Here is a 27,297-nt window from a genome sequence, read left to right on the forward strand (position 1 = left end):
CAGGAAAGGTGATTCTAAGTCCCCTAGAGGTGGGGCTGATTCCCACCCATGAAACATGATGGAGACGGAAGGACGCTCCACCTATTGAGAAGAGATGTACACCAGCAAGACCCAGGTCACCGATGGGGCTGCTTGTGACAGAACAGAATGGAATGGATGCCTTCCACACCTATATTTCCCCAACGGTCTCTGAGTGCGCACCCAGTGAGACAATGGTAATCCATGTGGGGAGCCAACAGGACAATGGGACAATCCATGTGGGGAGCCTTCCAACAGCAAGGAAATCGACAACCACCCAAACCCACCTCACCGACCAGGTGGCTGTGCGGGAGGTCTTCCCCACCCCATGGTGCAGAAGTGACAGCAGACTTAAATTCCCCTTGGGGGTGGGGTTTCACTCCTAAGAAAACTGTCGGCAGCCCCTGCTCAGACTGCCAAGACACCAGTTCTCTGAATCAGGCACTGGCACAGAGACTGGGGAGGAGTCGGAGCCCAGCTCTGGAAAACCAACTCCCATAATTGGGATGCAGCTGGGAACAGCTGTCATTGGTAGACCATGGGGAAAGGAGATTTCAGTTAGCCTTATGGGTGTTCCCCAGCCTCCTGTCAGCCAAAACCCACCTCACTGACAAGGTGGCTGCAAGGGAAGCCTTCCTCACCCCTGGTGAAGCAGATTCATACACACCCCTTGTGTACGCGTTCACACAGCGAAAGGGGAAGGGACGGCACCTGGCTCAGGATGATCAAGTCCTTCTGCTGGAAGAGGAGGTGGAAAGGCACAAATGGGAAAGCACCTTCTGTCAAGATAAGAATGTCAACTGCCGGCAGCCTGTGGCCACAAGGGGATCCTTCCCCACCCCTTGGGAAGCAGAATGAAATTTCCCTTAGAATGGGTGCATTTGCATTGCTAGGAAGTCTTTGACTACCAAAAACCATCTCACCAACAGGGTGCCTGCAACGGAATATAAGGGCATGGATGCCTTCCCTACCTTTGGGGAAGGTGATTCTAAGTCCCCTTGCAGGGGGCCATCTCTCCAACAGGGAAGGGCATGTGGATGAAAGGGATGCAAAAGAAAGGGTGCACCCCTGTCACAAGTGCAATGTCCACCAGCAGAACCCACTTCACTGACCAACTGGAAGGCGGTTAGAAGTTCCCTTGCGGAGAGGTGCGCCTCTCCAACCGATGGGAATGGAGCGAAGACAGAAAGTGAAGACCTTCCCCTCTAGGGAAGAGTGGCGGCTAACAGCATAATCCACCTCACTGAGGGGGAAGCCTGGAGGGAGGCCTTCCCCAAGACCGTTGTAAGTTCCCCGGGGGGGGGAGGATTGTGCATCAGTAAACAGGTGATGGGACACAGGCTGGACCTCCTAGACACTTGTTGTCTGAGTCTGGCACTGGTGCTGAGACTGGGGTGGAGTCGGATCCTTCCTGGCTACCGACAACCATTTCCCGCTGTTGGGATGCATCAACTTAAATTGGCCTTACTGGTAGTTCCCCACCTCCCATCAACCCTAAACCACCTCACCAACGGAGTGGCTGCCAGGGAGGCCTTCCCCAATCAAACTCCATCTCCCCAAGGGGGGGATCAAGGGAAGGCTGTATGCGTGGAAGGTGGGAGACACCCAGAACCCATCTTCCTAAAGGGTCAAAAGAGCATTTGGAATACTATGATAAACGTTTTGACCAACTGTATTGGTCCACCCAAGATTCAAAACAAAATCCACGTAATACTTTTTAATTAGGGCCAACCAAATGAGGCAAAACATTGTGCAAGCTTTTGAGCTCACCAGAACCCTTTATCGGGTCAGATGAATAAAATCAAAATTTTAAAGCCTGAGGGGAGGAAACATGTAGATTTTTTCTGGTTCTGTACTCAAGATCTGGTCATGCCATCATTTGGTATAGATGCTGTGCTAGCTTGTTTGCTTTGAATTCCTGGGGGTGTTACATTACATCCTGAGAAGAACCAAACAACAGAGGGTCATCTCACTGGAAAGATAAAGGCCAGCAAAGTCCATGAACAATTCTGGTCACTCTACCTCAGAAAGGATATTTTAGAACCAGAAAAGATGGAGAAAGGGGCAACTAAATGATCAAGCTCATTCTCTGTGAGGAAAGGCAGAACTTAATTTTTTTTTTGCATTTAGAGAAAAGATGATGAAAAGGGAAACTTGATAACGGTTTCCAAAATTATGCTAGGTGGAAAAAGTGCATGAAGAGAACTTCATCTTCCTCCCCCATAATGTTGGAACTCTTGAGTACCCAATAAAGTCAATGTGCAAAGAGTAGTTCTTTACTCAATAGGTCATTAACTTGTGGTGTTCAATAGGGATGTCCACTAGTTTGGTTGGCTTTAAAATGAATGTAGGCAAATCTTTCATATGAAAGAAACTAGAGCTGCCCTCCAAGCTATGCTTACTTTGAAGCATGTTCCACTGAAATCTGTAGTAATTATTCCTGAATAACCATGAGTAAGATTGAGCTGCAATACTGCCTGTACTTTATAAGAAAATAAATACATAACACTGTCAAGAAACAGAAACAAAAGAATTGTTGCTCACCCATAATTTTGGTAATTCTGCAGACTTAACTGGATAGCTTCCAGCAAAGTCTCGACAGCTGATGTTGATTTATTGTTAGCAATTACAGTGATCTGTTGCTCTATCTTCCCTAAAAAAGAAAGACGTGAATTAAAGTGACAAGATTTTTTCTCCATCAGAACTAATGAATGAAACAATCTATTATAGATTCAAAAATTAGATTCAGGAATAGCATGGGAAATTAGATGTATATTACCTTTCCAAAAAAGAATCTCTACTTCCAGGTCTAATTCACATTGTAGTGATGCTCTACAAAGTTCCAATGCTGTTTCTGTATGCTTGAGGGCTTGTTGCCACTGTGACTTATTTATTTTAGATGAGCAAGATAATTCTAGAGCTAGTGTATGTCCTAGAAATCAATTTGTGAGAAAATCTTTCAGGAGTTATTTCAAAATGTAAAACAAAAAGCATACTACAAAAATACAATGGTTTCCTTACCCTAAAACTGCTGTAGTATGTTTATGTTATTTATAGTCCATCTTTCTTGGTGACAAAAAATCCAAATGGAATTTAGACACAAATAAATTCAGTCCAAGAAGACATTCAGGAGATCTGTTGTAAGTTCTAATTAAGTGGAAGTCTGGCCAAACCACACCAAACACTAGAGAGTCACATGACTCTCTAATACTAACATTCATACAAAAAGACGTATTTGTGTGTGCACTGAAAATTGCCTGACAGTGTCACTGTCTTCTCAATCTAGCATTCTCAGTGATGCTGAAATGTCATGACTGGGACTGATGCTTTTGTGAGATGCTCTCCTATGGCTGCTGGATGCTGCATTGAAGCAATCCTTAAGTCATGCAATCTCCTCATGCTGCATGCTTCCCTTATTCCTCTACTTCCTCCTTTATCCTTATTCCTCCAATATCTGTTTACAGCTCAAAGGAGTAATAGAGGAAAGTGGAAGTGCATTACTAAGGGGACCTTATGGTCACTATGCAGAAAAATACATGGTAAAAAAAGAAACATGGGTAGTTCAATCCACCTCTGATATAGCATGCTTCCCTAGAGTCACTTACATTTTAAGTTCTGCCTTTCAAAAACTGTCAGTGGGTGGCAGATACAACTGTCCGGAGTCTGAGGCTCAGCCCCCGGACTTACCTGGAAGAGGGGGTGGGAGACAGTTGGGGGGCAACTACCCAGTCACCCCAATGGACACCCAGGGCCAGCATGGACCAGCAATAGAAGGGGGGAAAGAGGCACCCCAGCCACAGGAGGGCGGAGCAGCTCCCAAGCCCCAAAGGATCAGGTAGGACAGGTGGAAGCCAGCTAGCTCCATCCTCTGCTGAGAGACCGGGAGGCTGGGCAGGGAGAGTGAGGAGGACCGTCAGGAGGGAAATAGACCTGAGGGAGAAGGGACAGGGAGCAGGGACAGCCAGCCAGCAACCTTACCGGCAGGGGAGGAAAATCAGCAGCAAAGACCATGCCCCAGCCTCCAGTAAAGCCATCCCAGGTGTGGTGACCTGAAGCACTCAGCAGGGAAAGCTTGGCAGCCAGCCAGGAAAGCACAGCTGTGGCTGATCAGGGCAGCCAGCAGAGAAAACCCAGGTGTGGCTGCCTAAGACATCGGGGACTGTGGCTAGAGTGCAGAGAGGGGCGTGACTGACAGGTGGAGCTGGGAATAGGGGAAAGGATATAAGGAGAATCCAACCACAGGGCATGGTGGGTTGTGTAGGAGTGTGGTGGAGTGGAGGAAAGAGAGAATGAGAAAGCAGTGGACAGGAGGTGGAGGAAAGATGAAGTGGAAGAGAAGGAGTAAGACCAACAACTGGATGGAGACAGCTGTCGTGGAAGACAGCTGGGACTATGTCAGGTTGAAGGGACCTGCGGGTGGACTGAGAGGGTAAGGTATACCCCCCCTCCTTCCACAGAGCGGGATCCTGCATATTTCCTGAAGGTCCTTTAAGGCTGAAGTAAGGCATACCGGCATCTCACAGGGCAGCACCTATGGCAGAACTTGACAACAACATCAGGCAATTGTCTCCCCACAATGTCAACAGGCTTAGAGGTGTCCCAGCTGCACCTTCTAAAGATCCTCAAATCATCCAGATGATCAATAGCAACTGACACTTTAAGAGTCAGTCACTGACAGCTGGCACTTTGATAGCCAGCTGTTTGACATTCAACTATTCAGAAGCTACTCCCTGGAGGCAGGGAAGAGGAGTGGCAAGGCAGAAATTGCTCAGAAGGTACTATTGATCCCTCAGAGGCTTGGTCACATCCTCATAGGACTTCTCTCTCCTCTCAGGCCACTGTGCATGTCCCAAGCCTGGCTAGGACCTTTAAAGGGATTGAGGGAGGAGGCTGGTGAGGACAGACTTGCTCGGGTTCACGACTTAGAAGGGAGTCCAGCACGAGGTGGTGAAATAGGGTTCAATCCCTGTCCCTCTCTGTCTGAGGCCAAGGGAAGGCACTTCAGCAAAAATGGATTCTGGTGGATGACAACTGGGGCATCAGATCCTACAAAAACATCTGTTACAATCAAAAGCACTTTTGCATCTAATAGATCTGAAAGTATCTATATATATGGACTTTTGCTTCTAGGGGCTGGTTGAGGGACAAGTGTCAAATATTATTTTTGTGGAACATAGATTATTTGAAGATATATATTTTTAGCATTTCTCTTTTTTCTGTTATTTATACATTTAATATCTGGGCAGAATTTTGAAACATGAAAACAAAGTACTCAGATTACATTCTTAACAAAGTCAGTAATATATCAGCTCTAATAATGTTCTCAATACTATTTAGCCATTTATAGAAAGAGAAAATAAGTGGGAGAATGTGACATTAACTTGTAGGATTTTATGTACTTTACATTTCAATATAGTGTAGCATAGCTATTTAAGCCTTGTGCATGCAGAAACTACAGATATGCCAACACAGTCCATCTACACCATAGTGGCACCACAACTGAATTGGCATTAACACTGGCACAGCATGCTACTAATGCAAGAGGCAAAAATGGGTAGATAAGAGGGAATAACTGTGGAGAAGTAAGGCAGAATACAAGCCATAAGCAAGAATAAGAGCAAAACCAAAAGCAGAAATGATCAGTGGGAATCCACAATCACCCATCTACCCTTCTAGGGCTTCTATACTGCTAAAAAATGAGGGAGGACAGTTGTGCAGCAAGTACAGTTGTATCCTAAATGGAGGCACAGCAATGATCACCAATAACTACTCAAAAAGTCCAGTCACTGTTCTACCTGTGTTTCTGTTCTCATCATAATTAATATTCTCTAACCACTGATGCTCAGTGTGGACATTATAAATTAAAACTGTTAATAATAACATAGTTTTGATTAGACATGGGAACGAAAGAGAAAAAGCCCAAAAGGAGAGTTTTGTGTTTCGTCATGATCCACGAATCGCGAATCATGAAACTTCACAAAATTGACACGTTTGCTGAAATGATTCATTAGTTTTGTGATTCGTCAGAACCAGGGGCATTTCAACGCCCCCCTTCATACTCGGAGATGCCAAATTTGCAGGGAGACTTCAGCAGGCTCTCCTCCACCCACCCTCCCAGTTTTCAATACATTGATCAGGAAGGGTGGGAAGTGCTGCCAGAGTGCATGACTGAAATGGGGACTGGGAGTTGCTGGATCAGAGGAGGATGAAGGATCAGCCATGGTGGAGCTGGGTCGGGCAGACAGAGTGAGGGGTGGGGTGGGGTGGGGTGGAGGAAAAAAGGCACCCTCACCCAAAAACCTTCCCACAGCAAGGCCAAGAGCTGGAAATAAAAAGCTTCTTTCAGTCTCTTTAAAGCAGCAGCAGCCAAAAGCACAATCCCAAATCCTTCCACACAGTCTCCCACTCCAATCCCAACAAAATGCTGACATAGATCAGAACAGGAGGTCTGTGGTTGGCTGACAGACTTGCCTAACTGGGTTTGGAAGGGTGAGATTGGTGTACCCATGGCTACAGAAGGCCCACCTCCTTCGTTGCCTAGGGGGTTGACCCCCTGCTCCTGGCTGTATAGGGCAGAATGGAAGCTCTCCAGATGGCTAGGAGAGCTGCCAGTCAAGGGTAAGTGGGCTATGATTGGGGTTTCCAATGGCAACAAAAGGTCTGGGCCCATTGTTGCCTAGGGAATCAATGGATTGGTGCCAGCCAGTCTGCAATTATGAATAATTCACGAAGCTAACGAAACAGACCCAAAAGTCGTGAATTTCATGATAATTTCGTGATAAGACAGGGTTAACATACCTGTAACTTATGTTCATCGAGTTCTTCTGTGCCGACACACATGGGTACTGTGCATGCGCAGGCCAGCCGCCGGAAGATTTTTTTATCGCTTTCCCAGCTCCGAAGGGGCTGTTTGCCGCGCGCCTCAGCGACCGTTTCCCGCCCAAACGGTCACATGCTCCTCCAGCGGCCAACGGCCCCTTCCCTCAGTTCTCCCTTGCCGCCGCTCATCCAACACACAGAGCCATAGCCCCGATAAGACTAAAGCCATAGCCCAGCCATAGTACAGCAATCTGCATTGGAATTCACAGCGGGGTAGGAGGGAGGGTTGTGTGTCGGCACAGAAGAACTCGATGAACATAAGTTACAGGTATGTTAACCCTGTCTTCATCTTCGTTCTTCTGTGCCTCCACACATGGGAGAGTACCAAGCTTCACACAATAAGGAAGGTGGGGTGAAATCCAACTCAATTTTATTATACAACAAGAAAGGAACAAGACAACATATATACACATACACATATGTGGCAAAAGAAAACATACCAACCCCACAACATCCAGCAAGTATAAATATATATCTATATATAATATACACCATATACCGTGCCTCCACCTCCCCATTGGAGCATATTAACCAGCATACTCCTAGGGAAACAAGGAATGGAGGACGGCCCTAGCAACAGCTACATCCTCATTGGCATTTACATCCACAGCGTAATGCCGTACAAAGGTATCGGCGGACGACCAAGTTGCAGCCCTGCAAATATTAGCTAAAGGTATACCCTTGAGCAGTGCCGACGATGCCGCCTGGGACCGTGTGGAGTGAGCCCTGACACCCAAAGGACAGTCCACCTTAGCCGTGGCGTAGGCCTTCACAATGGCTGTCACAATTCAACGTGACACCGTCTGTGCAGACGCCCTGCGGCCCTTGTCCTTCGCCCCGAAACACACAAAAAGGTAAGGACTGTTCCTGAACACTCTTGTTCTCTCCAAATAAAAAGCCAAAGCCCTCCGCAGATCTAAACTGTGGAGGGCCTTTTCCCCCTTAGTAGAAGCTTCAGGGAAAAATACAGGCAGAGAAATCTCTTGTGAAAGGTGGAAGGTTGACACCACCTTGGGCAGGAACGAAAGACACGGTCGCAAGACCACCTTATTCGCATGAAAGCGAAGGAACGGGGGGTCTGCCCTAAGAGCAGCCAGTTCGCTGACCCGTCTGGCAGAAGTGATCGCCACGAGGAATGCCACCTTGTAGGAGAGCAAGTCCAGAGGGCACGTAGCCAAAGGCTCAAAAGGGGGCCAGGACCAGGGAGAGAGACCACTGGGGCACAGGGGGTGACACAGGCGGGTAAAGATTAAGCATCCCCTTCAAAAACTGGCGGGACTTCTGGTGAGAGAAAACCGTGCAGCCATCCACCCGATCATGGAACGCAGAGATGGCCGCAAGGTGCACCTTCAGAGATGCTACACTAAGGCCCTGGTCCTTCAGCTCGCAAAGATAATCCAAGACCATCCCCAAGGGGCTATCTAGAGGCGCCACCTTCCTAGAGGCGGCCCAAGCCTCAAACCTACTCCACTTCGCCTTGTAGGCACGCCGTGTGGAGGGCTTCCTAGCATTCAGTAGGACCTTCCTGACGGGTTCAGAGAAGCCTAGGGACGGGGCCGAATCCGCCAAGCGGTCAGGTGTAGTTTCCTGGGCTCGTGGTGGAAGAGCTCCCCGTGTAGGAGGAGATCCTTCCGGGGCGGAAGGGCCACGTAAGTTCGGCCGGACATCTCCAGCAGCTTCGGGAACCAGAGCTGCCGTGGCCAGAACGGAGCCACTAAGATGCAGTCCGTGTTGTCCCTCTCCACCTTGCACAGCACTCTGGATATGAGAGGGAAGGGCGGAAACATGTAATGTAGTCCCCGGGCCCAAGTAAATTGGAAGGCATCCCCAATAGAAAGGGGGTCGCTTCCTGCCCGAGAACAAAAGACCTCGGCCTTGGTGTTCGCCGATGTCGCAAATACGTCTATGCTCGGGCGACCCCATTTCCGAAAGATCGGCCCAACGTACTTTGCGTTGAGCCCCCACTCGTGATTCAGCATGTGCACCCTGCTGAGAGTGTCCGCCTGCACATTGTCCGACCCAGCTACATGAATGGCGCGAAGCGTCACCCCATTCCTGATTGCCCATTCCCAAATGAGCGCGGCCTCCCTGCAGAGGATCATGGACACCGTGCCGCCCTGTTGGTTCAGGTAATACATAGCGGTAGTGTTGTCCGTCTGCACCAGCACCTGATGGTTCTGCAAGATTGCTGTGAACGACATAAGTGCAAAACGAACAGCCCTCAGTTCAAGCACATTAATATGGAGACCCATTTCTCTCTCAGACCACACATCCTGAACACATAGGTCCCCACAGAAAGCCCCCCACCCCTGCAGAGAGGCGTCCGTGGTTACGGAGAACTCGGGATGATGGATACCAAATGGGGTCCCTTTAAACAAATTAATATCTGACAACCACCAGTCAAGAGAGGATATAACGGCTCTGGGAACAGAGAATTTAGCAGTCGGAGGATGCTGTAAAGCATTGTATCTCCTCACAAACCAATTCTGGAGCGGGCGCATCCGCAGCCTCGCAAAAGGGACCACCGGGGTGGCAGCAGCCATATGCCCTAGCAAGCATTGAATCATGCGCACTGGCTGATAACGATTCCGTTTAAACAGGGTTACCAGTCTCTTCAAGGAACGTGCCCGCTCCGGAGGCAATAAAGCCTTGGCCTCCACTGAGTCGAACACTGCCCCAATATAAGGCACAACACGGCTGGGTGTCAGCTTAGATTTTTCAAAGTTAACCAGGAGGCCCAAGCGTTCGCAAGTGTCTAGCACCAATGCCACATCTTGCAGCAGCTTAACCTCCGAGCCCGCTGTTATAAGCCAATCATCGAGATAGGGGTAGATGGTACAGCCCTGCTCTCGAAGAAAGGAAACCACAGGAGCCACGCACTTAGTAAACACACGTGGGGCTGTGGAAAGGCCAAAGGGGAGAACCTTGTAACGGAATACCCGCTGCTTGTAAACGAAGCACAGAAATCTCCTGTGCTCCTCCAAGATCCCCACGTAGAAATACGCGTCCTTTAAATCCAGGACAGCGAACCAATCCCCCTTCCTCAAAAGGGCAATTACAGCAGGCAGTGTGATCATCCTAAACTTGGTGACCCTTAGAAAGGCATTTAAGCCTCTAAGATCCAAAATGGGACGTAGACCCCCGTCCTTCTTAGGGACCAGGAAGAACCGGGAAAAGAAACCCTTCTCAGACTCCACAAATGGCACCTCTTCCACAGCACCCTTAGCCAAGAGGGACCTAATTTCATCCTCCAGCTCAACCAAGGTATTATTCACCGCACTCAGCGGTGAAGTACACATCGGCAGTTCAGTGAATTCCAGCCCGTACCCCTTATCAACAATCGTTAAGACCCATGAGTCAGATGTTATTGACTCCCATTCAGACAAAAAAGGACTGAGTCTGTCCGAAAAGTTCAGGGCTGCCGCAGGGCCGGGTCTTCAGAACTGCCTTCCAGCCCCTTGCGGATCTTTCTGCTGGGGTGGAGGTTGAGACGAGCGGGGCTTGAATGGCCTACGCCTCCTGCCCTGGTGTTGCGCTGGGGTATACTGGCGCTGCGAAGTAGGGTACTGCGGATAGTACGGACGGGGTTGGTATCTGCTGCGGTACTGATAGGGATTATACCTCGACGAGTACCGAGGCTTGAACGTGGACCTGTCCGCCGGAGTGACCCCCAGGGAGCGAGCCGTTTGCCGGTCCTCCTCCTTCTTTTTAAGCGCCTCGTCGGTGGTGGTAGAGAAAAGGGAGTCACCCTCGAAGGGCAGACGTTCAATCTTGGCCCTCACCTCCTGCGGGAGGGCAGTCGACCGCAACCACGAATGCCTTCTCAGAAGCACCGCTGACGCCATACCCCGAGCAGCCGTGTCAGCCGCATGACTCCCGGCATTCATCTGTTGTTTTGATAATCGTACTGCCTCCGTCTGCAGCAACGACACCACCGCCTTCTTGTCAGCAGGGAGGTCAGTGACATAGTTGGCCAGCTTCTCCCATAGGTAGAGCTGATAGCCCGCCATAATCGTTTGATAGTTGGCTATCCGGAGGGCTAAAGCAGCGACTGAGTACTGACGTCTACCCAGTGCGTCCATCTTCTTTCCCTCCTTATCCGGTGGGACGGAGGAGGACCCCGACCTCTTGTGCTGAATCTCCTCGGCTATCAGGGATGAAGGTGGCGGGTGCTTGATGAGAGACTGCCACGTCCCCTGTTTGATCTTATACATCTGTTCGATGCGTTTGGACGTGGCAGGCAGGTCAGATGGTGACTTCCAGACCTTGTCGATGATCTCCTCCAAGCCCTCCAACATAGGAAAACCTACTGTAGCCGGGTTCTCCCCATAGATTCTGCACAGCAACTTGTCCTTCGTCTTCGGGACCACAGAAGACACGTCAATCTCCAAGGCCTTGGACATGCGGGCCATTTGGTCTGCATAAATCCGCAGGTCCTCGAAGGGAGAGCTGGTGGATGGGCCGACATTGTCGTCTGGAGATGGTTCAGAGAACGACTCAGAGCGGTAGCCGGACCCCGCATCCTCGTCATCCTCATCAGATGCAAGAGCTGACACTTCGTCTCCTGGGAAGGGTGGGGGCAACCACTCACGACGGCTAGATGACGACGGCCCCGGATCCGATGACCTGAAGCCAGGTGGAGCCCCTTTCCACTGGCACCGATAGGCCTCTGGTAGACCTGTAGCCTGTTGGTGACGCGCAGCCACAGACCGCTCGGATCCGAGTCGCTCGGATCCGACACTCCCCTCCGACCAATACCGCTGGCTACGGGCGGACTGTGCAGGCGAAGGATCCCTGGTCGTCTCTCAGATCCGACGACGCGGAGCCGGGCTCGATTCCGGTGTTGGCGAACGCCGCCCACTCGACAGGACCACATAGGCCCCCGGATCCGGCACCTCTTCCTCAAGGAGGGGACGGTCAGGGGAGTCTAGGTGAGGTGATGGCGTAGGTGGAGACACCAGGACCACCTCCTCTGCAGGCCGGCGCCGAGGGGACCGAGAGCGATGCTTGGTCTTCTTAGCCTTCTTCTTCGGAACCGATTCGGAGGAAGCTTTTGGAACCGATGCCCTCTTGGTCGACGCCTTCCGTGCAGCCTCCGGTCCCGGGACTGCCACAGGCCCTTCGATCGACGCCGGGGCTGACCGTATCGGATCCGACTCGCCCGGTTCCAGCCTCGGAGTCGACCTCCCCGGTTCCGACCTCACCGACGCCGACTTGTGCGGGGACTTCGCAGACCTCGCCACCGAGCTTGCCCTCGACGCCGGCTTGTCCGCCGGGCGGGATGTAGCCACCGATTTTGAAGAGGTTACAGAGCCCGCTCGAGACCGGCTTCCGGCATGGGTGGAGGTTCGGCCAGCCTTCTCCGCGGCCCCGGGTTTCTCCGCCTCGGAGGGCCCAGGGGCGTCCAAGACCCGCTGCCACAGTGAAGCCTTGAGGCGGGCGGACCGCTCCTGCCTGGCTTTATGCGTAAAGCCCTGGCAGATCTTGCAAGTGGGGACTACATGTTCCTCCCCCAGGCAAAGCAGGCAAAGGCTATGCCCATCCGTTTGAGCCATTTTAGCACGGCACCGGGCACAGTGCTTAAACAGGGCCGTAGAAGCCATTCCGAGGGGCAAAACACACGCGAAGTCAAAACAGTCCGGGTCAAATACTTCACCAAGATCAGTCCGTCCAAATCAGTAAGCAGAAGAGAAGTCAAATCCAGATCCAAGTCAGTCACGAGAAAGCAATCCAAAGTCACAAAAAAGCACGGAGCTACAAGCGAACGTTCTCCTCAAGCGGCGGCAAGAAGAGAACTGAGGGAAGGGGCCGTTGGCCGCTGGAGGAGCATGTGACCGTTTGGGCGGGAAACGGTCGCTGAGGCACGCGGCAAACGGCCCCTTCGGAGCTGGGAAAGTGATAAAAAAATCTTCCGGCGGCTGGCCTGCGCGTGCGCAGTACCCATGTGTGGAGGCACAGAAGAACGAAGATGAACCACAGCTCCACAAAACGCTGTTTTGCGCCAGTTCAGCCAAGCTATCAAGAGAGCAGCTTTTAGCTGTTCTGAAATCTATTTGACTTCATAGTTTTCTGGGCCTCAGCAATTGAACTTGTTCATCACCATAGCAAGAGACATTAAGGGACAGAACTGTAAATCTTCTGGAAGTTTTTTAAAAAAAATATTAGTACAAAATCAAAAAAAAAGAAAAAAGAAAACAGGAGAGAAAAACAAAATCAGTGCTGGCTACAAAAACATTGTTGGCAAATATTTTTAGATATTTGGAAATCTTTTATAGATACCTTTGTATAGATATCTATTAAAAAATTCCAAATATCTAAAAATAAGTCCATGCACAATTGCCTTCTATATACAATACATTCAAATCCTGTAAATCACTGCATTGAAGACACTATACACTTATCAACATTTGAATGTATCTTTTGGAGTTAATTAATGGATCCAAGTCATCAAATCCCAGGAGCAAAGCTTGCCATGGAGCCTAGAAATTTCATCATGGTAAAGGAGGTGAGGTTATAAAAGATTCCCCCCCCCAAAGTTTAAAAGTTCAGTAATTCAATGAACCAACTAGACAAAAAGGAGAAGAGAGATGACAATTCTCAGCCAAGAGCAAGGAGAAAGAACTATAGCCCCCTAGCTGCCTCCCCCTGCCCCTGCCCCCCACACTTCAGCTCCCATTCACCTTTCATTTACTGTAACTGATCAACAGAAAGCAGGCTGTATATGTAGCGAGGGTTTGCCAGCAGCCTTGCAATGCAAAGAAGTCTGGGATAGCATCAAGATCCTATTTCTATGCAGAAAAGGAGACAAGCTGCATAGTAATAGGAATTTACAAACTGTGATCTAATCTGTATGTCTGGTAGACCAACCAGGGTTTGTGCAGCAGTGTCATTTAAACAAACCAGTTTATCATGACATCTGAATATAGCCAAAGATTCATCACTAGCCATTGTTGCAATTTCTTATATGAAGTGCAGTTTTTTTGTAACATATCACAACATAAAAATACTGTACCGCCAAAACACATATCAAAAAGTAAAACATAGAATTGCATCCAGAGGTTACTTTCCACTGGCATAATAGAACATACCCTAGGAGAACAGCATTTCTGTTGGCAGGGGTGGGGGCAATTTTTGCCAATTACTCCCTCCCACTTTGCTACCTACATTGTGAGGAACAGTGCACAGAACAGCCACATGTGGCATGCTGAAAGAGCCACTTGTGGCTCCTGAGTCACTGAGTATCACTGTGTTACCAATTTAAACATAAGCATTTATATATTCGATGATGAAACTGAAAGAATTCATACATATCTTGTACAACTTAAAGCCCAACAAATGATCTTTATAAGAAAAGGCTATACAGGAACCTTAAATGTTCATACCAATTCTCAGTTTGACTTTTGCCAGTAATCTGATATGTGGCAGATATACATTTTTCAAAGGAAGCAATGGAGTCATAAATGTTGGGTCTTCTGCATGCTGTTTAAGTGATTCTCCCAAAATAAATAACTGTCAAAAGATATGTAATAAAAATTATATAATATTTACTAATATCATTTATTTTATACAAATTCTAATCCGACATTGGTCTCTTTGATAGGTCTTTACACACTCAGAAGTCCAATAATTTCAGATGTATAAAAGGTACTGGTGATGAAGTAGATACTGAATTACCGTAGCTAGTTAAGGAATAAGGATTTAGGTCAACGGAAGGCAATAATCATAAAATAAACAGCAATGTGCTGGAATAAAGCAATCATTGGTTATGTGAGCCAGAAAGCCCCAAGTAGAATACCATCCATGCAGTTCCTTGTGTTGACATGGATCCTCTGCACAAATTCTATGCACAATTAGCTTAATTAATCAAAGACTTGTGCATCCAATATGCAGAACAGGATTTGACTTGAACAAACAACATGGGGAACAAATTGAGAGTCTGCAGCAAGTAGGTGAAATCAGCAAATATCTCCCTCCCCTCCGCCACAGATGAGAAAGCCATTCCTTCAGAACTTCTTAGGATCCAAGGTCATGGTTTCTCTGCTCTGCTGGCCAGCATTCAAATTTCCCCAAGTTAGGAGAAACTGCTGGAAAATACATTCACAAAAAAAGAAAATTATGTAGAGAGGTTTCAGTTGTTTATAGGTAAAAAATTGTAGTGGCAGTTAGAAAACAGAGACCAAAGAAAGAATGAAAACAATATATACAAGAAACTGCTACACCACAAATACCATGTGAATAAAACTGTGAGAAAAACACAAAAGATTTACATCCAAAAATCTAGTTTGGGTCAGTGGGATCTTTACTGTTTGTCCTTTGAATACAGCAGATTTTCTAATCCACATTACTAGGTGAGTGCTAAATTAAACTTTCTCTTTAGAGCCCAGCTTCTCTGTTCTCTGTTATAGACTGAAAAGCAGTGTAAAGTAGCAGATAGAGTGGAGGATTTGAACCAGGGAGGCCTGAGTTTATATCTCATGAAGTTAATCAGATGGCTTTGGGCAAGTCACTGTCTCACAGCCTAACCCAAATTCATACATTTGTTGTGAGGATACAATTTTTAAAGGAACAAAAGCTCAAGGAAGAACAGAATAAAAATGTGATGTATTATCACAAACTGCTTTCTAAACTTTCTTCAAAAATGTTTTGCAACAGAACATGAAGGACTGCTGTTCCAGAACATAATTCCAAAGCACTCGTAGAATTAATTGATCTGCAGATTCTGCTTACAGATTACAAAAATCCTACAGTTCATACAAACACCATCCTTATCTTCTCCCAATTGAGTGTCTCTACACGAGACCGTTTTACACAAGGACGCTCAAGTGTAGGGAGAAGCAATATTAGCTGGTCAGTGTAGTTTAAAAAGACAAAGACCCAAGGCTCTGTCAATTTCACCTCTCTATAGGAGGGTAGTTTAAAAAGACAGAGCCAGCTAATATCACTCCTCAGAGAGTTTGTTAATTTAATTGTTGCCTCCCTGTGGGCTCTGTCAATTTCACCTCCCCTTTGGAAAGGCGAAGATGAAATTTAACAAACCCTCTGAAAAGGAATCTTGATGAAACTACGCTTCCCAGCTAACATTGCGTCTCCCTACATCTGAGCATCCTTGTGTAAGAGCTCTCATGTAGAGAGATTCTGAGCCTTGCCACTTGTCTATTTGGCCTAATTTTCTGTGTTAAAATTTGTCTCTATTCTCTGCTGTCTGATGCAATGGCATTTAGCATCATGCCAAGGTTTATTCCTGATCATATTTTAAAAGTGACAACTTTCCAGCCCCTAGAACATTAGCATAACCCTCTACACAAAGGATCTTAATCTGTGCTAAAACCAATCTGGATGCCATAACTGGGCTATGAACTCTGAAAAAAAATGTACATGGACAAGCATACAAGTGTCCATGTGTGTACAAGTGTATGCTTGTATCCTTACCTGTTCAATGACAATTCTGTGTGCCAGAATTAATAAATTTAGTTGATCAGTTTTAGAACTGTGTTTCAATTCATCTGGTGTTTGTGACATAATGTCAGCTAACAGAAGCATACTTTTCACCAATGTTAAAGAAGCTGGAGGTGACATCAGTGTCTTTTCTTCAAGTAATCTGATTACATCCTTTAGAAACATGACAGAACATAGTAAAATATTAATGGCTAAAGTGTAGATCAGTGGTTTTAAAACACTGTTAACTTGGGTCCTCCTTTTAAATTTGTTCTTTCTGCCCCTCTCCCAGACCCATCAGTTTCACATCTGGGCATGCAAAAACTGTATATATTGGTATGCCTTCAGTCTGTAATTCAACACTAATTTAACAATGGCACAAGAGACAGAGAGGGACATCTCTGACACCATTAGAATAAATCTGATATGATGAGGATGTAATTGTTTCACAAATCATATGTATATATTGGGGATCCTTTTTATGGGCACTGAATTTACACTTTGATTGTTGATATAGGAAAGATGAACCTAGAAGTCACTTCCAACCTTATGATTCTATGATACTGGCTCAGGACCATAGCTTTGTGGTACCTTTCCCCCTTCTATTTATCCCAGGCCATGAAGTTACCAACCCCCCATTTGAGAATCACTGGTTAAGATAAAAAAGATTATCTAAGCTAATCAGCTAAAATAAAGGTATCAGTTATGACAATGATGATTTTCTCAGCAATTTTATAAGAAGAATTTTATTTGTTTAGTATTCATACCTGTAAATGAAGCTTAATGTCAGTCACTGGTTGTCTTTCTTGCAGGCCTAGCATAACAGCTTGCATTGTAATTTCAGCAAGTATTTCAACATCATTAAATGTTTCAGCTTCCATTTGTACCTCACGGATCAGGTATGAGCACTCTGCCAGTTCATTTTCTTAAAAATAAAATAGATTAATATACCTTGTTCAATAAAACATAGTCCAAAATAAAATTAGCCAATAACAGTAACAGTAATAGTAATCAGCAGCAGCAGCAGGGTACCAAAATTGGAACGAGAAAACTTCAGAGACCAGAGACAACACTGGGTCTTGAGTTTCTAGACAGTATATGAGAGCCAGTCTAGCACAGTGGTTAGAGTGTTGGATTAGGATCTGGGAAATTCAGGTTCAAATCCCTACTCTGCCATGGAAATTTGCTGGGTGACCTTGGATCAGTCATGTCCTCTCAGCCTAACCTACTTCACAGGGTTGCTGTGAGGATAAAATGGAGAGCAGAATGATGTAAACTGCTTTAGGGCCCTGTTGCGGAGAAACATGGAGTATAAATGAAGTTAAATAAATAATTGATTTGGAGAAATGGTGCCACATATAACAATCAATGTGAAGTTGGTTTAGAGTAAGCCAATACAGAGATATTAATGCTAATAATTTCCGGATTAAATATTACCTGTCATTGTTTCAATGCCTCGTATTTGTGCTGTAATTGCAGTCACTAAAGCCAGACGACACCTCAGCCATAGATGTATATTCATACGTTCCCGAGCTATTACATTGTGTAAGATATGGGAATCCTCAGTATCAACATGTTCATTTGGCTAGAAAACATAAGAAAAGTCTCTTGGAAAATAAATCAATGGATAAATATATTATTCAGAAAGAGAAAACTGTATATTAGGTTATTTATGAAAATGGTTGCTCTGCTTCTAAATACATGAGTTATAGTCTGACCATTAATGATACTTAACTGTTAATCTAAAATTTGAAAAGACTCAGCATGGAAAAAAATATAGAAAACCATTTTCTAACATCAACTTGTACAATTTTTAGCACTTTGCTACTACTGAGACAACACTTTGTATCAAATTTATCAACCAGAAAATCTGTATCAATAAATACATGCCTCATCTGTTTTCTCTGTATCCTGTGGTAAATCAGATGTTTTCTTGAAGACATCTGCATCTTGAAGGAGTTTTATTGTGGAAAAGGCCAAAGCAGCACTGTAATAAACAAAAAGTCATCCTAGTACCTCAGCTGCCATTAATGGAGTTTGATTCAATCCGGCAAAAAGGGTAAAAAAATCACAGATATTTTTGATAGTTAGAAACATTTAAAGTATAATATAAAAACAGGAAAATGTGATTATGTTTTATCATGCTTATAGATGTCCTAGACTTGATTTCAAGATTAAATATTCTAAGTAGATAACATTCTTCAACTACGTCTAGAAAGAAGACGCAACATAGCATTTTGCTTAGTGCTTCAAATGATTTATTGAGCAGTTTTAGTAGGAAATACAGATGTATTTGCTGCCTGCATAAATCCACCAGAATATATCCATATGCCATACAATTAATTTGCACTAGTTCATAAAATTTAAATGCTGACAGCAACATTATCTGCTTATAGAATATATACTGAGACTACTTTAACCTCACTGAAATATAATATACAAAATGCACTGAGCATTGAGGGCCATGTCCCACAATTCTTCAAACTGTAAGTATGCTGAAAAAATTCTTCAAATATGCAGTGACTGAAAAGATATATATAAATAAAGCAGGGCCTTCCCTGTAGCATGGGACTTTCCCTGTCTCTAATGATTCGAGCATTTTGCAACCATTGTCTATCTTTGTAAGAGGTAGAGAGGAGAAGGATTAATGCCTGCAAAAGACCAAACAGCCAGATTAGCAGTTATCTAGAGAAGATGGCATTTGAGAAGTTTCATGCACAGCTGTAAATTTTTTCCCACTTTTGACACTAAAGGCATTATTCAGTCCACTGTGATTACAATTTCCCACATGTTTGAGAAAGCCATGTTTTGGTCTCTCCTGATTACATGCTATGGCAGCAATGAGACTCCTCACAGTAACACAAGCCTTTCACACTCCTTGTCACCCATCCCCAAACCTCCCTTCACAGGTTTTGGGCCTCCCAGGCAAGTAAAGGCTGGGAGTCTACCGCCACATGCCACCTGTCCAGCCTCTGCTACAGTCGGCAGAGAGCCCTGACCCAAATCCTCAGAGGGTCCCCTCTCTTCTCTTCCACAGGCTCTATCAGACAGGCAGCTGGTTCCCTATATGTACGTCCCCTCACCCTGCTACAGCCTAGGGCAATTGGGGAAAAGAGAACTCAGAAGTTACTTTCCCTCAATATTAGTCGTGACCAGAGCGTTTGTATGCGTGTCTTATTTTTCCTCAACTAATTTCAGGTCAGCCAGGGATAAACAAAACAAAAATAAACTTTATTTACAAGATGGAACACAGGAGTGAATGGATTTTAAACTAAAACACATACTAGAGTTAAACATGAAAAGTTTCAAAGTAACAGAACACAGAGTAACAGCCAACTAGCTTTCTGCTGCCTCTCTTAGCAGCATCACAAACCCTTCTCTCCTTCTCCAACGGACTCTAACTCTCATTGGCCCAACATTCCACCCAATCCTATTGGCTGTCTCTCAGGAGAGGCAGAGCTGGAGCCAGTGCTGTCCATTACATATGTGTTCAAGATTGCTCACACAGGCAGCACTGGGCCAATGGAAAGTCTTTGAATGGTTCTCATATTTTCACTCAGCTCTGTATCCTCAAGTCTGAGTAACTGGAATGACTGAACCTATATAAAACATCAGAAAGAATTTTCTAGAGTTAAGTAAGCCATATTTACCTGAAAGCTGTCTGAAGTCTTTGTTGAGCAATATTTGCAAGCTGAAGCTTTGCTTCAATGACAGTTTCTAAGTCTGCTGCTGAACACTGAGAGATCATTCTGCCATATTTATTCTGTATGTTTTCAAAAATGGAACTGATCCTTTCTTCAGCTTCTGCCAATAAAATACCCTAACAATAAAAAATACTGTTCTGTAAAATTAATAGAGTACAAAGTTTTAAAAAAACAAAACTGCCTATTTGAGTACAATTCAGCAGCACAACCAAGAATAATATAGCCTATTCCCTCTTAGTAATCAACAGGAATTTCCATAAGTATAATAAGCAGCGGTACAAGAGGACCTAAAATTGTGCCCTGCATGCACAATATGGCTGCATAATATTATGCAGTTTCATGATATTTATTTTTCATTTTCCTCTGCAAAAACTTCCTATACTTTGCATATTTTGTAGATCCACAGTTGTCAATGCTGATTCCGGTATTGTTTCTTGCAGTGTTGCAGTGATCCTTGTTGGATCCTGAGTTACTTCTGAGGGGGGTTGCTAGGGGTTTTTTCCTCCAGCAGATTTGACCTTCCCACACAGACCCTTACATTGTGCTCAGCATTGTTCCTACAGCTCCCCTGAACTCTTGCAGTAGCAATGGGGGGGGGGGACACCAGGAGGGGAAGGTAGAAAGTCTTACAGTGAAATCCTAAGAAGAGTTACTTCAGTCTAAGCTCATTGAAGTCAATGGGTTTAGACTGGAGTAACTCTGCTTAGGATTGCACTGTTAGTCTGCAAGATCTACAGAGCTTGTGGATCCTGTTGAATACAAGCAACTGTACAGTTTAAATCAAAATTTCCATCAAAAATTCAATAATGGAAATTTTTATTTTAAAATTTAATAAAGGCATTTATACCCTATCTTTCCACACAGTTCAAGGTGGCTTACAAAATGATTTAAAAATATGAATTCTACAATTTTGTATTTACTTTGAAACATGGAGTCAGTCTCAAGTTCTCACTCTACTGTTTCCGAGCCAGTTATGATCTTGTAGGAGAATTTGCCACCCATCAATAGATTGAAAGTAAATATATTTCAGAATGAAACCAAATATATATTTAATTTATAGTCACTAACAGATCAGAGCCAACAACAGTGCAAAATAAAAGACTATTTACTTGTTTGCAAGAATGAGGATCAGTCCTCTGACCTCACCAGTAAGGTTACTAATAGATGCTTTTGGGACAAATATGTGAGGAAAACTAATGATTTTATAACTTATCAGGACATGATAAATTCTCAAGGGAAAATAAGAATGTGGAAAACAGTCAATGAAGAAGGAAAGAAGATACAATGGCTGGTATACCTCCAGGTCACTTCCAGATTAAAAGAAGCTGTTCATGCTTACAGAGATCGAATAAGAGATTTAACTGATTTAAAAAAAATAATTACCCAGCAGAAAGGTAATTTGTTGGGGCAAATCAACAAACTTTTACTCCAATATAATACAGAAGCAGAATAAGTTAAAATGTGTATGGTTGTTGTGGGTTTTCCGGGCTGTATTGCCGTGGTCTTGGCATTGTAGTTCCTGACGTTTCGCCAGCAGCTGTGGCTGGCATCTTCAGAGGTGTAGCACCAAAAGACAGAGATCTCTCAGTGTCACAGTGTGGAAAAGATGTTGGCAGGTCATTTGTATCTACTCAGGAGGGGTGGGGTTGAGCTGAGTCATCTTGTAAGAGTTTCCCAGGGTGTGGAATGCTAATGGCAGGAGGCTTCACTGTGTCCTGAGGAGGTTCTTTTGCATATGGATTGGTGCTTGATGTGCTAATCTTCTCTGCAGGGCTATTGTCGAGTATAGAGTGTTTTGTTAGCCTGGTGTTTTTCAGAACTGGAAACCATACTCTGTTCATTCTTTCAAACGTCAGGAGGAACTACAATGCCAAGACCACGGCAATACAGCCCGGAAAACCCACAACAACCATCGTTCTCCGGCCGTGAAAGCCTTCGACAATACATAAAATGTGTATGTTGAAATGGAATCAGAATTTCAGAGAAGAGATAACATTTCTGAAGTGAGAAAATTTATGGATGAAAAATAAAAAATTCACTGCAAGTCAAACATTAAGATGAAATTGGTATGTTTTACCGATAGTGTATTACCCCAAAAGATATTGGAAAAATGAGTAAGAAATATATAGAGACATGTTGGAAGTACAAAGAAGCAGAAGGTACTTTTTACCATATGTTGTGGACATGCAAAAAAATGAAAAACATTCTAGAAAGATATATATGCTGATATTCAGAAGATTTTAAAAATTGATTTAGCCATGAAACCTGAAACTATGCTGTTGGGAATTTTGCCAGATAATGTCAAAAGGACATTAAATGAATTGCTCAGGTACATGTTTACAGCAGCCAGAGTAGTAATGGCAACAAAAGGGAATATGGAGGAATGTCCAACTAGAGAAAATTGGAAAGACAAAATGGCAAAATATGCTGTAATGGTAAAATTAACTAATTATATAAATAAAAGACTAATTGAAGAATTTGAAAAGATATGGGAAATTTACTATTCCTCTTACAGATAGAGATGAGAAATAAAGTGATACAGATCAATTCTGTTACGGGTTTTGATTTTAAGAGGTTATAGAAACGTTTGTTTTAAGTTTTTGATATAGTATATAGATATATATGTTATTTAATTTGATCAATATAACACAATCAGTATTAAAAACTTGTTATGATATAATATATATAATTTAGTCTTAGATTTTAGGATTTTAGGAGTATACCTTTTGGAAATATTTTTATATTTATCGCTTATTTTTTCTGTACAAGCAATCATAAAGTATAGATACGCTGAAACACCTGAGAAAATGCTGAGCTGAACGAGGGAGTTTTGCACAGCTCCTTGGTTCTCAACTTCCAGGGACGTTTATTTGTAACATTGGGGGAGAGAATTTATCTCCCCAACCCATTCAAATGAAGGGCTATTGGTCAGATTGGAGGCATCTGGGGTCAAGGGGTCTCAGTTTGGCTTGATAACATCAGCAGACTAAGTAAGTTGAGAAGGCTGCAATAGCTAATTAAGTTTGGCTTCCCACTGTGTATTTTTTTCTTTCTATCATCCCCCTGCCTCCCCAGCTTTACATAAAGACTTTCTCTTTGAGAAATATTTATCTGTGCTACAAGGACATTTGGAAAGAAAAAGAAAACCTTTGATGTGGAGATGTAATCTTTCCTCTCCCCCACCCCCCTGGGCTTGTTATTTCCATACATGAGCAGCAGATACTCAAGAAATTGTTGGGAGTAGGGAAAATAAAGAAAAGAATCACAGAAGACATTAAAGGATACAAAGTCTTGTATTTACTTTAACTCAAGCTTCAAAGTCCTTAAAAGTTCATCAGAGATTAGCACTGAACAGCACACTATAACTGTATCATTTACCTTTTTCTGTTACTGGCTACTGCATTTTGGATTTTTAACTGGCCACTATTAGACAGTGAGATATTTCAATAATGACAGCAAAGCATACTTAAGTGAAAATATTGAATTTGGCTGTGCCTCCACCGTGGATATTTTTTTATATGAGCCCTCTTCCTCCTCCTTTTTCTTTCTTTCTCTTCCTTTCCCCCCCCCCCCGATATACCCCCCCCACTTTGGATTTGAGAATAATATTGAAACAAATACTTGGAAGATAGTCTGAATTCTGAAAAGTTCTGCTGAAGCAATTTAGAGGAGTGTGTTAAAAATATACCTGTTGTTAAAGCTTCACATTGAAAAGAAATTGGACCTATATGCACTTTTAATTGCATGGTCTTTGCTGCCATCAAGTGGATAACGAAGGAAATTGCAAGGAAGATGAATTCTGAGTGAACCAGAGAAATGCTATGTGGTCTTTGCTGTCATCAAGTAGCCAGAAAGAACAATTGCAAGAGTTGCAACAGGAGGAAATAAAGGGCGTAATACACTAATTAGCTACTTACTGGATTACTAATAGCTTGATTAATCTTATATGTATGTGTGTGTATGTATATGTGTGTGTGTGTGTGTGTGTGTATGTATATGATATTTAGATTAAATATACTAACAAGTTAATATTAATATCTACTAAGTTTTTTTTTCTTTTTCTTACTTTTATTATTCTTCCTTTTCTGTTTCCTCTTTTTGGAAGTGCACTATTTTTAAATTAATACTTTCTTATTCTTCTTTAATTAATATTTTACTTTTTGTATCTTTTTAAGTTTTTTTAATTTAAAAAAAAATTAAAAGTCACTTTGGATAAGATTGTAATTCTCATAGTAACTAAATAGCAATAATATCAGAATTGCTCATGTTCAATATTTATTGTAAAAAGTCCTTTTTCAAAGTAAATGAGAAGCTTATATGAGATATTTGCAGAAAGATTACATAGATTGCGGGAAATGGCCTTGAGAAAAAAGGACATTAAAGATAAGAAGGAGGAGTCTGATGGAAGAGTATGAATCACAAGATTTTATGGATAAAATTCAGCAAACTTTGGCAGTACATTCCCAGACCATTATGACTCAAATTGAAGATTTATTTAAGAAATCTGAGGGACGTACCCAAAAGAATATTAAACTAGAAGGTCAGAATACTTATGATAAGATAAAGAACAATATTTCAACCTTGAAGCAAAAATTCTCAGCAGGACCAGGTGACGTTCAAAAGATAGTGCAGAAGAACGCTCAGGACAGTCAAAAAGCAACAAAGATCTTGAACAGCGTTAAGAAGTCTTAACCCAACAATTGGAACTAGCAGATCAAAAAAAAAGAAACTAGATGAAAAGGCAGAATAATTTAAGATTTCGGTTCATCTCAGAAGATTATGGAAAGACTTGGAAGAAGAATTCAGAATGTTATTACACAATCATTTTAAAATCGAGGAAGATTTTTTAGATATAGATCAAATATACAGGATTGATTCAAGATTTGCGGCCAAGACCAAAAAAAAAGCATGACATACTGGTGAAATTTACACATAAGAAAACCAGAGCCTTCGTACTGGAGAGAGAATCCACTTAAAGTATCTGGGATAGAAGTACAAATCTTTCAATTGTCAGACTGTGGCTAAATAAGGCTCTCACTACAGGGTTCCCTTTAGAAGCAAACACAAGTCCATTGTTTGAGAAAGGAAACTTTACTGCAGAAAAGGTCCATTATAGTCCACTGTCCTGAATAGGAGACTCAGGATGGTACATGATCATTGTTACCAATGAAGAGCAAGCATAAGGTACAGAGTAACAATACCCATCTGGATTAGCCTCCCCCCCACAGTTCTCAAAACAACATCTCTCAGTCCTGGGAAGCTGCTCTCCTTCAAGGCCAATGCTTGGTGGAACGGTGTTAGTCAAAACAGTCTCCTCCGGTGGGAATGCTGCCTGGGAACTGGTGCACCTGGGGAGAAAGCACTTAGACACTAGAAGCATTAGAAAATGGAGTCAGTACAGTTTAGGTATACACTGGACCTGACATTCTGCCCCCCTTAAAACAGATCCCCCCTGGTTTATATGGGTAGCGAGTATGAAAAGCTTTGGTTAATCTAGGAGCATGAACATGTGCAGAGTTCACCCATTCATCGTAACCAGAATCAAAGTCCTTCCATCTAATGAGGTAAAAAAGCTGATTTCGCTTGAGTTTAGAGTCCAAAATTTGTTGTACCTCATAGTGTATTTGGTCGTCAATTAAAGTTGGAATGGGTGGAGCTTTGAGGTGCCATTTGTTGTCGGTGGGAGCCCTCTTTAAAAGACTGACATGGAACGTATCATGCACATGGCGCAGGTTCTTGGGTAAAGTTACAGCAACAGTCACTTTATTTATTATCTTGCGCACAGGAAAAGGTCCCAGGAACTTCAGAGCGAGTTTGCGGCTTGTTTGAGCTAGTTTCAGGTTCTTTGTGGAAATATATACATGATCTCCAGGTTGTAATTCCCATCCGGCCACACGATGGCGATCAGCGTATTTTTTGTAATCCAGTTTGGCTTTTTCAAGGTGTTTCTTAATAAGAGACCACTGATGCGCCGCCTCCCCCCACCATGAAGACACATCTGGCAATTTGGAGGAATGGAGAGGGGGAGCGTCCAACGGGAAGGGATTGAAGTGGGTTCCATAGACAATTTTGAACGGGGCCTCTCCCGTTGATGCATGTACACTGTTGTTATATGAGAATTCGGCTAGAGGGAGAAGGTCCACCCAATTATCTTGTTGAAAATTAATGTAGCAACGAAGGAACTGTTCTAGTATCTGGTTTGTTTTTTCGGATTGTCCGTCGGTTTGTGGGTGGTGGCTTGAGCTGATACCTTGCTCAATATTCAACATTTTCAAAAGCTCCCGCCAGAAGTTGGCAACGAACTGTCCGCCGCGATCCGAAATCACCTTGGACGGAAAAGAATGTAATTTTACGATGTGTTTTAAAAACAAATCCGCTAGTTTTCGAGCGGAGGGTATAGCAGTACAGGGGATAAAATGAGCTTGTTTGGAGAACAGATCTACCACAACTAAAATACAATTATGTCCTTTGGAAATGGGTAGATCAGTGATAAAGTCCATAAATATTATTTCCCAGGGTCTGTTTGGCGTTTCCAATGGTTGCAGGAGACCTGGAGGTTTTCCTTTCCTGGTTTTGGCGCTGAGGCAAACGGGGCAGGAACTAACATATTGGGAAATGTCTTTGCGCATGCCCGGCCACCAGAATTGCCTTTGGATTAGGTGCAAAGTTTTCAGATACCCATAATGACCGGCAGTGGGAGCATCATGACAGCGTTGCAAGACCTCCAGCCTGAGGCTGTCTGGGACATAAAATTTGCTCCCAGCTAGCCAATCCCCGTGTGGGGATTGGGTCAGTTTGTTTCGCGGAGCTTTATCCCCCTCCTTCTCCACTTCAGTTTTAAGTTTCGATTTCCACTCCTGGTTGGCCGGGAGGGGCGGCTTGGCCCGACTGCGAGTAGTCACCACGCCCCCAAGTTGCGTAGGCGAGAAGACCGTGTCGACAGTCTCCTCCCGTTTGCTCTTATGTTGGGGCATGCGCGATAGGGCGTCCGCCAAAAAGTTAGTTTTGCCCGGGAGATAATTTAGAGTGAAGTTGAATTTGGAAAAGAATTCCGCCCATCGCAATTGCTTGGCATTCAGTCTGCGTGGGCTTCGGAGGGCCTCTAGATTTTTATGATCTGTCCAAACCTCGAAAGGGTATCGCGCCCCCTCCAGCCAATGTCTCCAGTTACTAAGGGCTGCTTTTACTGCAAAAGCCTCCTTCTCCCACACATTCCAATTCCTTTCCGCCTCCGAAAATTTTCTAGACAAGAACGCACAAG

The 27,297-nt window shown here is 44.0% G+C and overlaps 1 protein-coding gene across 1 annotated transcript in view; it reads right to left on the reverse strand.

The window, feature by feature from the left end:
* Positions 1–27,297, reverse strand: part of CFAP54 (cilia and flagella associated protein 54) — a 311,880-nt gene that overhangs the window by 64,250 nt on the left and 220,333 nt on the right. The window contains 8 exon segments of the mRNA XM_054987752.1: positions 2,563–2,671; positions 2,798–2,950; positions 14,280–14,406; positions 16,327–16,506; positions 17,100–17,257; positions 17,770–17,937; positions 18,219–18,319; positions 19,983–20,152. Coding sequence (XP_054843727.1) covers positions 2,563–2,671; positions 2,798–2,950; positions 14,280–14,406; positions 16,327–16,506; positions 17,100–17,257; positions 17,770–17,937; positions 18,219–18,319; positions 19,983–20,152 — 1,166 coding nt within the window.

The sequence above is a fragment of the Eublepharis macularius genome, chromosome 9, assembly GCF_028583425.1.
Source record: "Eublepharis macularius isolate TG4126 chromosome 9, MPM_Emac_v1.0, whole genome shotgun sequence".
Taxonomy (NCBI): domain Eukaryota; kingdom Metazoa; phylum Chordata; class Lepidosauria; order Squamata; family Eublepharidae; genus Eublepharis; species Eublepharis macularius.